The 14,607-nt window shown below is 41.6% G+C and overlaps 1 protein-coding gene across 12 annotated transcripts in view; it reads right to left on the reverse strand.

The window, feature by feature from the left end:
* STK33 (serine/threonine kinase 33) overlaps window positions 1-14,216 on the reverse strand; it is a 121,292-nt gene extending 107,076 nt beyond the window's left edge. The window contains exons 1-2 of one of the 12 annotated variants that reach the window (XM_044752633.2): window positions 14,077-14,216; window positions 13,558-13,679 (exon numbers count right to left, since the gene is read on the reverse strand). In XM_044752633.2, the coding sequence (XP_044608568.1) occupies window positions 13,558-13,594 (37 nt within the window). In that variant the 5' untranslated portion in view covers window positions 13,595-13,679; window positions 14,077-14,216. Of the gene's footprint in view, window positions 1-8,605; window positions 8,990-13,557; window positions 13,680-13,766; window positions 13,982-14,076 lie in introns of those variants that run through there. The other 11 variants (XM_070491023.1, XM_070491019.1, XM_070491024.1 and 8 more) reach the window with 11 other exon arrangements.
* Between the last annotated feature and the right edge of the window lie 391 nt (window positions 14,217-14,607).

Below are 14,607 nucleotides of genomic sequence, written 5' to 3' on the forward strand. Positions count from 1 at the left end.
CTCTACCTTTTACTTGGATAATTTCTACCTATCCTTCAGTTTAAGTTTAGATGCCACGTCACCCAAAACTCTATCTTCAGGTCCCCAAGTCTGGACTAGGTGCCCTCCTACGAGTCAAGCAGTACCATATACTTCCCCTATCACAGCACCTTTCTCAGCTGCCTAGTTACTTGTCCGCATTCCCCACTAGATGATAAGCTCAAGGAGGGGAGAGACCACATCTTTCTCCTATCCCAGTGCTCAGCACAATGCCTGCCACATAGTAGGTGCTTTACTAAATATCTGTCGAACATATAACTTAGTATCACAAATAGGGCTTCACAAGATTTACAAATATTCTGCAAACAACATTAAGCGAAAGGATTTTTTAAAACTAAAGTAAACCAAGTAAATAAAATACTAATAAATAGAGAAGTTGAAAGCTTTAGGAAGACATTCAATATGACACAGAATCCAATCACTATGACTGACCAGTGACCAGGTTAGAATCCTTGGGAAGGGGCAAAATAGGCTTCTCGTAAGAACAGGCAGAAATAGATTCCAGTAACATAGAGGCAAGAAATCATGACCAACAATATATCTCCAGCTAAGCCTCTGAAAACCAAAATAATATATCATAGGAGATCTTTTAAAGATGTAAAACGCGTGCTTTAATCTCCTGGCCAACTATAAATTCCACCACACTGAACTGAAAAATCAATGCCTGAAATCCATGCAGATTAAATAATATTGACAAGTACAAAAAAGTTAATAAATATTCATCTGAACTCTACCTTAACAGTCAATTTTCAGTTCTGTTATTTTCCTCACCTCCATACACAAAGTAAGTTTCTCCACCCTCCATACTTTGTAGCACTTTATATATAGCCCTGATATTACTTTTATCACATTCTATTGTAACTACTTATGTATGTCTCCCCCGCCAGACTCTCATGAAGACAGAGGTGGCGCCATGAAATCCTCATTGTACCTTTAGGGCTATCACAGGGCTCACAGTGGGCATTCAGTGTTTGTGGAAAGGAGAAAAAGAAGGAGGGAAGGAAAAGAAAGAGAAAGAGCAATCTATTTACACAAATAAGCCAAACGGTAGCAGTTGAAGTGGTAGAGAACTCCCACAGATGTAAGGAAAAGAAGCCTGAAAGAAGGTAAATTGTTCAAAGTTAACATTCAGATAATTCAGTGAAATTTGAGCTAATATGAATTAATAATAGAAATAATGACGACTCAGTCTCACCCCATTGGTACTCTACAAATAAGCTCACAGAGTAAGGAGCTCCCCACAGAGTTCTTATATCCCACGTAGAAACAGAGAGGCAAAAAAGAACAGGGGAGCAGAAGGGGGAAGAGAAGAAGAAAAAAGCTGTTCCATGCCCCAACCAGATGTCTAAGAAGCTACAACTCAAATACTTCAAAAATGGGTGTCCATGGCTAATATTATTAATATTTTGAGAAAGATGTATGAGAATATTTTACTTATATTAAGGCCAGAGGAAAAAAAAATGTTGGATATTCTCAAAAGAAATTCATTGTCATATTTCCACTTAGCAATGTGACTCTAAAACGTTCAGACGTAAAGTGATAAATTTATTTGTTCAGTATTTATATCAGATACCCAAATATTTGAAAAATCACTATTTCAACATTAAATATAACTATTTACGCTGCACAGTATTCAAGCTGGAGTTAGAAGAAAGGACCATCCTATGGAAGACTTGTTTTTAGCAGAGTCAGAGAACCTGTTTATTCAAGATTGCCCAGGATTCACCTCGCTCCCCAGAAAACTCAAGGTCATTCCCCATATTCTCTAATACCAACGGCCTGGGGTGCATAAGAATTCACAGAAGAGAGATGTAATCCTTCATATTCACATACACTTTGGGGTCTTTAAATGAAAAGTATTAAAGAATTCTAAACGTCCTATAAAACTTGTATCTTTCTCACCAGGGAAATTCTCCCAGCGTGATGACTTTCTTTTTCACAATACAAAATCAAAGCTCAAATAGCACTCACTTTGAACTCAGGTTCATCCCAGAAAACAGACTTCTCTAACGACTTAGGAAAGAAACCCAACACTCACACAGAGCCTTTCCACTTCAGAAGAAAGTCTATTCTGAAAGAGAACCGTCTGTCCCTGGAGGATGAGCCCATTCCAAAGAGAATATATATAACTTCCCCTATTTTATTAATTTATTGGCATTTCATCCACAATGAGCAAACTGTTTGAAAGCTAAATGCACTAAATCTTCTTTCATGGGACCTGTAAGTATTTTTTGAACTCTTAGCGGTTTGCACTTAATGCTTTATTTTAAAATCAGATTTAATCATATCATAAAACCAGTAGTTCTTCAGGAAGATGGATTTCATTTTATGTCTATTACCACAGGTCAGAACTGCAATGAACTGCGATTCCATTTGTAACTACTGACACCGCACTCAACAAGCCAATTAGTAAGCGAGTCTGAAAACACAATTTTCCAAAGTGACTATCATGCGCCCACTTCCTATTCTTAAATATATAACACTAATCGAATGTCCATATTATTTTATTTATAGATCTTTCTCAAATAATCTTACAACAAAATCACCAGCTTTTAATTCCTACTTCCACAAAGGCTCTTTTTTGGCTCTATTTTGCAGACTTAACAGAACTATATATTTTTTTAAAACAATTTGAAAAATAAGTGTTCAAAACAAAAAACATTTTCTTCGGAGACTCAGAGGTCTCTACAGCATATAGCTTTATAATTTTATAAGAATGGGAACAGAGGACAAGATTATGAAAATATAGTAAGTCAATTATGCAAAACACATGTACGGGTATGCGCCTATGTGCATGTGGTAGACAGACACTTTGTGGATCACCTACAAAACCATTTAAAGTCAGGCACCTTTAATCCACTATGTCACAGCCCTTTTGGCTATGGTATGTTCAGGAACATAAAATCAATCAAATAAATCACTAAAGCAAAACCTAGAATGGAGAAGTCATCACATCATAGTATCAGGAGTGGAGAGACAACCACAGAATTCAGGAATTGGAAAGGACATCTGATACAGCATGGAATTTCTTTCACAGAAGAGCTGATGGATGCTGACATGGACAATGTCAAAAGTTTTCCAGGGGCTGGCCCTGTGGCTGAATGGTTACATTCGTGTGCTCCACTTCGGTGGCCCAGGGTTTCGCCAGTCCAGATCCTGGGTGGGGACATGGCACCTCGCAGCAAGCCATGCTGAGGCAGCGTCCCACGTGGCACAGCCAGAAGGATCTACAACTACAATACACAACTATGTACTGGGGGGGCTTTGGGGAGAAGAAGAAGAAAAAAGATTGGCAACAGATGTTAGCCTAGGTGCCAATCTTTAAAAAAAAAAAAAAAAGAATGTTTACCAAAAAAAAAAAAACTAGTATCCAATGATGGAGAGCACATTCTTTACTTTCCCCAAGAAGCTCATTCCATTGGACACCAATGACAGAATGTTTCTCCTCATATTGAGCCAAAATTATCTCCCTATAAATCGTCCTACAGGTCATACTTAGTCTGTCCTTCTTACAGATATGCCTACTGAAGAAAATGAGCGTGTGTCCCCTTGGTCATATTTCCTAGAGGCCAGCCATATTTTCTACATCCCCAATACCCTCAGCTGTCTTTCATATCATTTAAAGACCCTTCACCACCCCAGGCCCTTCACCCTCCTCCAGGTGGAATTCAATTTGCCAATATCTCTACCGAAAAATGGTATCTAGAACTAAAAGTCATACTCCACAAATTATTAACAAAATTTACTCACTAGGAAACAGATATTTGGGGAAAAGTCAAACCAAAGAATCCTCTGCTTCTTTGGAAGCAATCTTGCTTCCAAAGGGAGCAAGTCTTGACATGTACTATAGAAAAGGCCAGATAAACAGAAAATATAACGAATGCTATCCAAAGACGGTGATTAGAAAAATGGGGGGAGGGTAGTAAAAAGATAGATAGTATCATCCAGCTATTCGTGTTAAAAGAAGTTAACCACACTATTGCTAGTCTATGTAATATGACCAAAACTTTCTAAATTTGCAATAAGCATACGTATAAAGAGAGTAGTCACAGCCTTTAAAATAAATTACTTTTAATCTCATCTAAAGAATCAAATGAAATCAAAATACTAGATGTAATTAAGACTGCTTAGTTTCCCTGGAGATTATACCAATCAGACATGTTAAGCATTCTAGGAATGAAACATTTGATACAATTAAGGAAATCCTATTGGAAAAAATTAGTCTGTAAAACAGATAATATGGGACTAAGAAATGGCTTATTAATAACTCACTCAATTCTGAGTATAATAAATACAGCTATTACTATTTCAATTCACTAGTGACTGAGCTCAAAAAGCTAAAATGCTGCCACTCAATCTGCCTCAAGAATCTAGATCTAATTGGTATAGCCACTGCCTGATAGATTTATTGAATCACAGAATTATTTCAGGCTGAAAGGAATTTAGATGGATAAAAAACAAAGCTAGTAAAAGGCAGGACCAAATTTCAATACCAAAATCCGGCCTCTTGTCTACTATACTTGAACAACCCTTCAAATATTTGAAAACAGCTCTCATACCCACCCTTCCCACCCCTAATCAATCTTCTTTTCAAGGCCAGTTCCTTCAATAATTCATAATGTAGGGAGGATCTCAGAACTAAGTCCCATGTAAGTGACCTCTGGAAATTCAGACACATTCTTTCACATCTGGAGGGCCAGGTAGACTGTGTCTTGAGGGGATAAATGACTGGGAACATGGAGGGTGGACGCCCTCAACAAGACTAAGACTCCTGAGCTGCCAGGCCACCCCTCAACCCCTCAGTTACTCTGAATAAGGCAAAGCAAGAGAGACCTGAGAGACACAGCCCAGGAGCAGAGCCCTCGGTGAGCGACTATGGGAGAATGCCAGAAGAGAGGCTATGCCTATGCCAACGTCAGAAGCACAAGAAGACAGCACCTCTCCTTCAGGGGCCTTCCCCCTATACCTGGCCCTTCTCTAAGAGCTCTCTCTCCACTAGGTCTCAACTGACCTGGACCTGACAATGAGTCTTTCCTGTTACTAAGCCCTGGGGCAAATAGAAGACTGACCTTTCCAGAGAAAGTACCAAGCTTGAAAGGGAAAGAAAGACAGGGAGCTCTCCATAAGCTATAAGGTCATAATGCCAAAGGAGACAGGCAAGTAACCCAGGATGACATTAAAGTGGGCAGGATGCTACAAGAAGAGAATCAGGAAGGCAAAAGCCCAAAATAGCAGATTCTTGGGGAAAATGCTAAAGACAAAGAAAAGGAGTTTTTAAAGCTAGGCTGGGAATAAGAATAACATCAAAAGAAATCTTAATTCTTAACTACAAACTGTGCTTCTGTCTTCTCCATCAAAACTGACCTCAAATCTCAGCCCAGAACCATAGGCTCTTTGTAACCTGAGCCCTGCTGGCCTGTCCAGTCACTGTCTGTGATCATTCTCCTGGATATCACCTTCCTTAACAACCTGTACTCTTTCCCACCTCCAGGCCTTTGGGCCTTGTCCGCTCTGCCTCAGATTCCTCTCCCTTTTCGCTCATCCTCCCCTGACGTCCCCAAGCAGACTCAAGAGTGCTTTCCTCCAGCTCCCACAGCACCAGTCTAGGCGTCTCTTACAGCACCCTCCCACAGGACACTGTAATTTCCTGGTTTGCTTCCCTCCACAGCAGACTGAGCTCTCAGAGACTGTATCTTTGTATTTCAAGATCCTAGACAGTGTCTGGCTCATAATTTAGTGAGTGAGTGAATCAAATGAGAAAAGTGAGGATAAGCAAAGTGACAACCGTGTGCCCGGCTTTGTGTCATGTATGTCTGTCATCTCCCCTCTAATGACTTACAGCAGACATGGAGAGAACAGTGCCTGAAAACAGTAAGTGATCAGTAAAAACCAGTTGAATAAATCATGTGAATAAACATGAAAAGAGCTTTGACAGATTCAGCAAAGTGTTATGGTCATGAGTATGAAGGTCCCTTCCAACTCTAAGATTCTACGGAGTTTTTTAAAAAACTGTATTTGTACAAATTTCTCAGAAAATTTGGAAAAGAAAGAAAGGAAACTAGTATTTATGGAGGGGCTACAAATTTGTTAGGCACTTTACATATGATATTTGATTTGTTTTTCATGATAATCCTGGGAAGTTGGGATTAGAAACTCCATTTTATAGATAAAGAAACCAAAGACAGAGACACAGAAATAAAATGGGAATTCAGGTGTGCGTGACCCCTAAGCTTGCCTACGCTGCACACTCGAACCTCTGGGAGGGACACAAGGCTGCCTTCGCTACCACTCCATGCCAAGGAAAGGGAAGTCTGAAGCCAGCCAAGGCGTGATTCGGTCACGATTCCAGAGGAAGGAGCTTTCGACAGGAAGGAAAAAAGGTGAAAAGCTCTGTCTTCCCTTGAGGACCTCCCCTGTTCTCTGTGGAAAGGTTCATATGGCTCTTCCTGTCCCTCCCATGAGGCTAGAGAGAAAATTTGAGGCCTTCTCCAGCTCGGAAGGAAGAACTCCTCTTTTACTCTTCCCAGAAGGTCCAGTGAGACTCGGGCTATGATTCAGAGAAAACACGGCGAGGAGGCAGCCACACGAGTCCACCTAGAGGCCTTAAGCTAGACTGGAGGGGGAAGCAGCCCCGAAGCTTACATCCCCTACAAGCCCACTCACTAAGTTATAAGCCTACATAGAAATATGGAACCAAAGCCCTAGCTAGCAGTACAGAGGCTCCTTTGCCTGAAATGTCCTCTGTGTAAGATGGTGGCATCTAATTGAAGTGAAAAGGAATCAGCTAAATTTTATTTCCCCAAAACATGACTTACAAGTTAACTCAAACAAATAAAGTGAAGCGTACAACAAATGGTGCTGTGACAACTGGATATCCACATGCAAAAGAATGAATTTGGATCCCTACCTCATACATATACAAAAATTAACTCAAAATGGATCTGGGCCAGACTCGGTGCCTAGTGGTTAAATTCAGGGTGCTCTGCTTCGGCAGCCCAGGTTCGCTTCCCAGGCATGGACCTATACCACTCTGTTAGCAGTCAGGCTGTGCTGGGAGCCCACTTACTAAAAAACAGAGGAAGGTTGCCACAGCTGTTAGCTCAGGGTGAATCTTCCTCAGCAAAAATAAAAATAAAAAAAGGATCAAAAACCTAAATGAAAGAGCTAACAGTGCAAAATTCTTTGAAGAAAACATATGGGGAAATCTTTGTGACCTTGAATTAGCAATAGTTTTTTAGATATGACATCTAAAGCCAGGAAGCCAATGAAAAAATAGATATATTGGACTTCACAAAATCAAAAACTTTCATTCCTCAAAGGACACTATCAAGAAAATAAAAAGACAAGCTACAGAATAGGAGAAAATATTTGCAAATCATATATCTGATAAGGGTCTAGTATCCAGAATATACAGAGAACTCTTATAATTCAACAATAAAAAGACAATCCAGGGGGCTGGCCCCGTGGCCGAGTGGTTAAGTTCGCATGCAGGCGGCCCAGTGTTTCCTCAGTTCAAATCCTGGGCGCAGACATGGCACTGCTCATCAAGCCACACTGAGGCAGCGTCCCACATGCCACAACTAGAAGGACCCACAACTAAGAATATACAACTATGTACCGGGGGACTTTGGGGAGAAAAAGGAAAAAATAAAATCTTTAAAAAGACAATCCAAATAAAAACTAAACAAAAGATTTAAATAGATATTTCTCCCAAGGAGGTATACAAATGTCCAATAAACACATGAAAAGATGTCCAACATCATTATTCATCAAGAAAATGCAAATCAAAACTATAATGAGGTACAACTTTACACCTACTAGAATGGCTATAATCAAAAAGAAAGACAATAAACAAGTGCTGCTGATGATGTGGAGAAATGGGAACCCTCATACATTGATGGTGGAAATGTAAAATGGTGCAGCCACTTTGGAAAAGAGTTCAGAATCTTCAAAATGTTAAACATGGAGTTACTATATGACCAGCGATTCCACTCCCAGGTACACACTCAACAGAAATGAAAACATACATCCGCTCAAAAACTGTACACAAATATTCACAGCAGCAGTACTCATAACAGCCAAAAAACGGAAAGAAGCCAAACCGGTATCTATTGATGAATGGATAAACAAAATACCGTATCTCCACACAACGGAATTTCACTTGATCATAAAAAGGAATGAAGTACTGATACATACTACAGCAGAAATGATTCTGGAAAACATGCTAAGTGAAAGAAGCCACATGCAAAAGGCTCCATATTTTATGATTCTATTTACCTGAAACGTCCATGCAGGCAAATCCACAGAATGAGAAAGTGGGTTAGTGTTTGCCAAGGGCGGGAGAGGGGAAAACAGGAAGTGACTGCTCATGGATGTGGGCTTTCTTCTTTGGGGTGATGAAACATTCTGGGATTAGTGGTGACGGTTGCAAAACCTTGTGACATATTAAAAACTTAATTGGATACTTTAAAAGGGTGAATTTTATGGTACGCTAATTACATCTCAAAAAAAATTGTGAGGTGGAACTATAAAAAGAAGCTAAATGTACACATCATAACATACGTACCATCAAAGAGAGACGACAGGAAACCAATTACATTAACTTGAAAATCACTGCTGGACATTGGCATTTACATTCATAATAACAAATATGAAAAGTACTGAATTTTACTGCCATAAACTGAATACCAACATAAAGAAAATCGAGAGGAAAAATTAATTTGATTTCCATGAAAAATGTCCAAGGATAAATATTTGCTTTCTTCCCAGTATCTTAGCTGGTTGGAGGCTGAGCTCCCCAGAGCAGATATAAGAGCCTTTACGTTAGATCTGCCAACAGCAGACAGACTTGAAAGAATTCCAGTGTTAGAACCTGAGCCTCCGACGCAGCCTTTGGGAAATGGTAATGGATTCTCTCCCAGCAAGCACGTCACCGCGGATGAGCATTCCACTGTGATAACGACAAAGTAACAGGGTAGAACTTTCAATTACCAGCATCTCAACCTTAGAGACTGGATGAACATTTTCTATAAGGCTTTTCTTGGATTCCTTGAATGAATACGTGTGACTCTAAATGAACAGTTTTTCCAAATAAACACAGCTCACGTTAAGAATACTGAATCACGGGGCTGGCCCCGTGGCCGAGTGGTTAAGTTCGCGCGCTCTGCTGCAGGCGGCCCAGTGTTTCGTTGGTTCGAATCCTGGGCGCGGACATGGCACTGCTCATCAAACCACGCTGAGGCAGCGTCCCACATGCCACAACTAGAAGGACCCACAACGAAGAATATACAACTATGTACTGGAGGGCTTTGGGGAGAAAAAGGAAAAAAAAAAAAAAAAAAAGAATACTGAATCACAAGCATATTTTGTACACATACAATGTAAAAGTGAAAACATAACACAACATTCTAGAACCGTGCCTGGAACATCACAGGCACCCAATAAATATTTGTTGAATAAATGTTTATTATAGTTAATAATGTTTACTAAATAATTTTGATCAAAAAATAAGGCAAACGCTAACAATATTTCTAAATCAATAGAAAGTTGATTTCTCTCTTCATCAATAGAAAGTTGTGTTTTCTTGCTTTATTCCTCATACGTAATACCACATCCCCACTGACATTCAAACTGACAAGTTAATGGTTATTAATAAAGATAATTAGCCCATAATAAGTAGAAAGGATATTCTGATCAGTTGTAAAAGTTCCTGCCCCTCACGTTATAAACCTTTCTGAAATAAAACTTCACGTCAATAAAACCACAGGAATTTGTGAGGTGATTAGTTTCTCATGTACCCTGAGGTTTATTTTAGTTACTAAACTAAGAAAAGATATATTAATACAGTTTAACAATAAGTTGTCCACTCTTCACATTCTTGAACCCTAAGACAGATCCAAGCAAAACATAATTCATCTCACTGATCCATATCGGAGCTCAGCAGGAAGGGAAATTCTTCCTGAAGCACGTTTGAAAGCGTACTGATTTACCAATGCCAAGCAGGTCAGCAACTAATTCTACATTACATTTTCCTTTTTTTAAGCCTCTTTTAAAACAGGGAAATTATTTCTCAGTATCTAACAACTGTGGGTGCTTGAAATACTACAGAGGATCGTCGGCTGAACAAAGAAGTAGAAAGTATCTTCAGAGATCATACCTCCACTTTCAGGACACTTCTAAAAGTCTCTGGGTATAAGATTCTACAAGCCCACAAGGTGTGACAGACACCGTCAGAAAATGTCTTCCTCGATCCCCCTGACAGCAGCGTAAGCTCTTTTCTTCTGTCCTCAAGGAGACGTGAAGATGACACGACTATCAGCTTTTGTATCATCATCTTTTATGTTTTGTTGGAAATCACACTACTCAACTTTCTTTTACTTACGTTCATTAACTCTTCCTTGCTTTGCTGACATCACAAAATAACATTTTCAAAGAAAATGTAGATCGTTATTTGGTCTCCGCATGGAAATGACTTTCTAAGCATAAAAGCAATGTATCAAAAAAGGAAAGATTTGGGTAAAACACAAAAGGCAATATAAAATTGTTCAAATTTCTATAAATCAAAAGCCATCACAAATTAAATGAAAAGGTAATCGTGGGGCAAATGCCCCATATGACAAGGAAAGGTAACATCCCTACTCTATCAAGAGTTCACACAAATCAGTGTCCGGCCAAGACAGTGCCCCCAGCATTCCCGTCCTCACCCATACAAGAAATTGCCAGGTCCCTACAAAAAGAGAGGTTACAGCTTCTCTCTCCCAGCTGTCAGGATCACTCTGCCTCTCTCTTCTGGCCTGGTCCTTTGCCCCCTACCTGGATGTACTCTTTCTTCCAAGCCCTGCTAGACTGAAGATTCAAACCAACAGCCAGCCTAGTCTTGATTTCAGACTTTCCCCAAGACCCAGCCTCTAAAACACAGCTTTCTACCTTGTTGTGTAGCCAGCAGGCAAGTAACAACTCGCCCCAGGCTCCGGGGACACCTTACCAACCAATTCCAGCCAAAGCCCAGCATATGGGCTCCTGCCTGGGCTGGGGGAGAGAGAAATCAAACAATTAAACAAATGATAAGCAGAAACTGGGACTCCAATATAAAAACCATCAAAGAGCTTGTGCAGGCAATTCATAGAAAAGAATTATCTAATAGCTAACAATACGACTTTTTAATGCTTAAACACATTAATAATGAAAGATGTGAATTTAAAAAAGGAGGTACTATTTTTATCTGTAAAATCAACAAAGATTTTTTTTTTAATAACAATGCTAACACAGGTATCATAAAACTGATGGTGGGAGGGTAAATTGGTATCATCTTTCTGAAGGACAAGGTGGCAATGTTTCAAGAGCATTCGCAATGACCCTGCCCTTTGATTCTGTAATTTTGCTTTCAGGAATTGATCTTCAGTAATCAAAAATCTGGTTGACAGATTTAAGTATAAAGACATTCATCTCTACTTTTTTGTACTTGAAAAATAAATATCCAACAGTAAGTAAATTGCAAATAAATTATGGTTCATCCATAATGTGGATTATTATGGAGCCAATAAAAATGACGTAATAATGGCCGACTCTTCTCTGGCATGAAGGACCATTCATTGTTCTAAGGCGTTAACACATGTCATTTACTCCTCACGACACCACCACAAATACAACCAATGCGGTAGGTCCAGTAACATCTCTGTTTTAACACTGAGGAAACTGAGGCCCAGAGAAGTTAAGCAATTGGCTCAGGTTACACTGGGATGGACTCCCATGCACTTATCTGAAATTCTAAAATCCAAAAAGCTCTGAAAACCAACTGTTCTCATAAATTTGTGGCAAACTCATCTGTTGGCAAAACCTGATCTGAACTGATGTGAAACTATGTATAGTCTTTATCCCACTTACAGTGAAGTCATCTTACTAAAGAAAAATTAATGTGTCTGATTACGGGGTGCTGCCCCAGACCCCACTAGAAGTGACACAGAATATACACTATGTTATTTTTTTATAATTTGAAAAATTCTGAAGTTTAAAACACAACCAGCCCCACGGGCTTCAGATGAGGAATTGTGGTGGAGCTGAAATTCAAATCTAAGTGTCCGTCTGACTCTGGAGTCTGTGCTCTTAACCAGTATGTGCTATTTTCAGAGACTGTTTAATGACATGGGAAAACGCTTATAATTCAAACATTCAAGCATTTATTAACTACATTCTGTGCCAGACACATAGACAAAACCGCAATTGTGACTACAATTGTGTAACTACAATTGTGACTAAAAAAGCGCTACTAAGAAGAGAGAAGCGTATCAGAAGAGCCAATGCCCTAGGGAGGTTTGTCCTAACAGAGCGGTCAGAGGCAGTTTTCCTGAGGGAACACATGCTCTGAGATGTGAAGGAGGAGCAAGAGTTAACTAGACTAGAGAGAAGAGGGAAGGGCAGACCTGGCAGAGAGAAGAGTATGTGCAAAAGTCCTGGAGTAGGAAATAAGCTGGTGACAAAGGACTGCAAAAGAGCCAGTGTAACCTGAACGCAGAGAACCAGGGAGCCTAGTGTAAGATAAGGCTGGAGAAGAGGCAGAGGCCACAGGGCCTCACAGGTGGAGGAATCATTTGACCCAGTTTCCCTGGGGGACTGTCCCAGTGTAAATAATAGCACTGTCTTTTATTCTCAAAAGTCTCTTGGTCTGAATGACAAAGTATATGGTCGCTCAGTTTGTAGGCCACATTAAAGAGCTGTATCTTTATCCCAAGAGCAATGAGAAGTCATGATGGAGTTTAAGCACGGGGGTTGGGGGAAGGGGGGGATCATAACCAAACTTCAGCTTATAAAAGATTACTCCTGCTGCAAAGAACGGATGGGAATATTGAAAGGACAGGGTGAGTACCATTAGACCAGTCAGGAGTCCACTACAGGAGACCGCGTAGAGATGATGGTAGCTTGGTCTATGGTGACAGCGGTAGAAACAGAAATAAGTAGATGGGTTTGAGGTTGGTTTGAAGATAAAATGAACAGACTTTGATGATGATTTGGATATGGAAGGAAAAAGGAAGGGCAGGTGTCAAGGATGAACCCAAGATTTCTGGCTTCAAACTAGGTGGACGATGGTATGACTCACTGAGACGGAACACTAGAGATTTACGTGAGCGAGAAATTTAAATGTGTGAGACATCCACGCAGGGGTTGTAATTTGAAGCCATGGACCTGGAAGTGTGTAAAACAAGGAGAGAAAGTTTAGGTTCAAAATTTGTCGCTGTTTCTTTGCATTCACAGGACCAAGGCATGACCACCCTATTTTCTGGTTGAATATCGGACTTATTTGGTGGTCACACAAAAGAGAAGGTGGCCTTAGCTGGTGATGTGGGACGAGGGGTGTCAAATGACTTGCAGCATGCAAATAGCCCTTACAACGAATTCTCAAGCGCTTTACGTTTACTCTTCACAAAGCAGTTTCCTATACACGCTCCTTGAAGCCCACAACTTTGTGAGAAACTATAATCTGCATTTACAGATGAGGAAACTGAGGTAGAGGGCTTACGTTACCTGTCCACGTAGTCAGTAAGGAGCTGCTCTCGTGCATACCATCTCCTCGTCTGTTCAAGGGACTATATTAAGTGCTGTAACAAAGAGCTACCATATAATGTAGTCCCACCAGGTCCCAGGCTCTAGGAGATTAAAAAAGAGAGAAAAGGAAAAAAACACGCAACTTCAAAACATTTAAGGATGCGTTACTTTTCCCAAATCACACTTACCCTATAGTAAGTTCGCTTTAAACTTTCATAAAGGTTCCGGTCCCAAGATGGGGTGGAGGTGAGAAGGTGGAGACGAACCGGGCAGCCAGGAACCACCCCAAACACCAGACCCGGGGCAAATGGGGTCCCAACGGCTGGCCCCGGAGACACTAGGAGAGGATGGCGGGGGCCGCCCGCCGACTGGCAGCCGGAGGCCCAGTGGCCAGTTTGCCGGCGCGTTGCCATAGCAACGGCCGGGTCCCGCTCCGCCCGGGCCGCCCGCCCCCTCCCGTGGGGCCAGCCCTGCGCGCCGACGCCGGTGGCCACTCACGCCGGCTAGCAGGCTGGCCTCCGACCGGCGCCCCCTCTTCGCGCTGACGGTCGCCCAGCCCGGAACTCCACACCTGGAGAAACTTTTCGGCCAGCGGAGCAGCCGCGGGGAGGTGGACGGGGGCCGCGCGGGGACAAAGCGCGCCGGCTGCCGCGAAGCCCCTTCTCCCCGCGCCGGCGCTGGCGAGGAGGCGCCCGCGCGCCCCGGGTGCGCTCGGAGGTGTCCCCGCGAGCAGCTCCTGTTAGGGACGGACCTGAGAGTCCTGTTTCGGGGACAGAAAAGCAGCCACACGTTACACGAAATTAACACTTCCTCCCAGTGATATCACGGTACTGAGCTGATGTGCAGGCCAACACTCTCACTCAGGGCCCGAGGCCTAGTGGTCCAGCCAGTTGGAGCTGGGGGCTGCAAACCTTGCAATGCAGTGGGTGCAGAGCTGGCCTAAAAAGAGGGAAAAATAAACCGGATATCAGTGCCGAGGGGAGGCCCGGGGTGGAGGAGGTTTATCCCACAGAGGGGTTGAGAAGGCTC

This window comes from Equus asinus, chromosome 20 (genome assembly GCF_041296235.1).
Source record: "Equus asinus isolate D_3611 breed Donkey chromosome 20, EquAss-T2T_v2, whole genome shotgun sequence".
In the NCBI taxonomy this organism is placed as follows: Eukaryota; Metazoa; Chordata; class Mammalia; order Perissodactyla; family Equidae; genus Equus; species Equus asinus.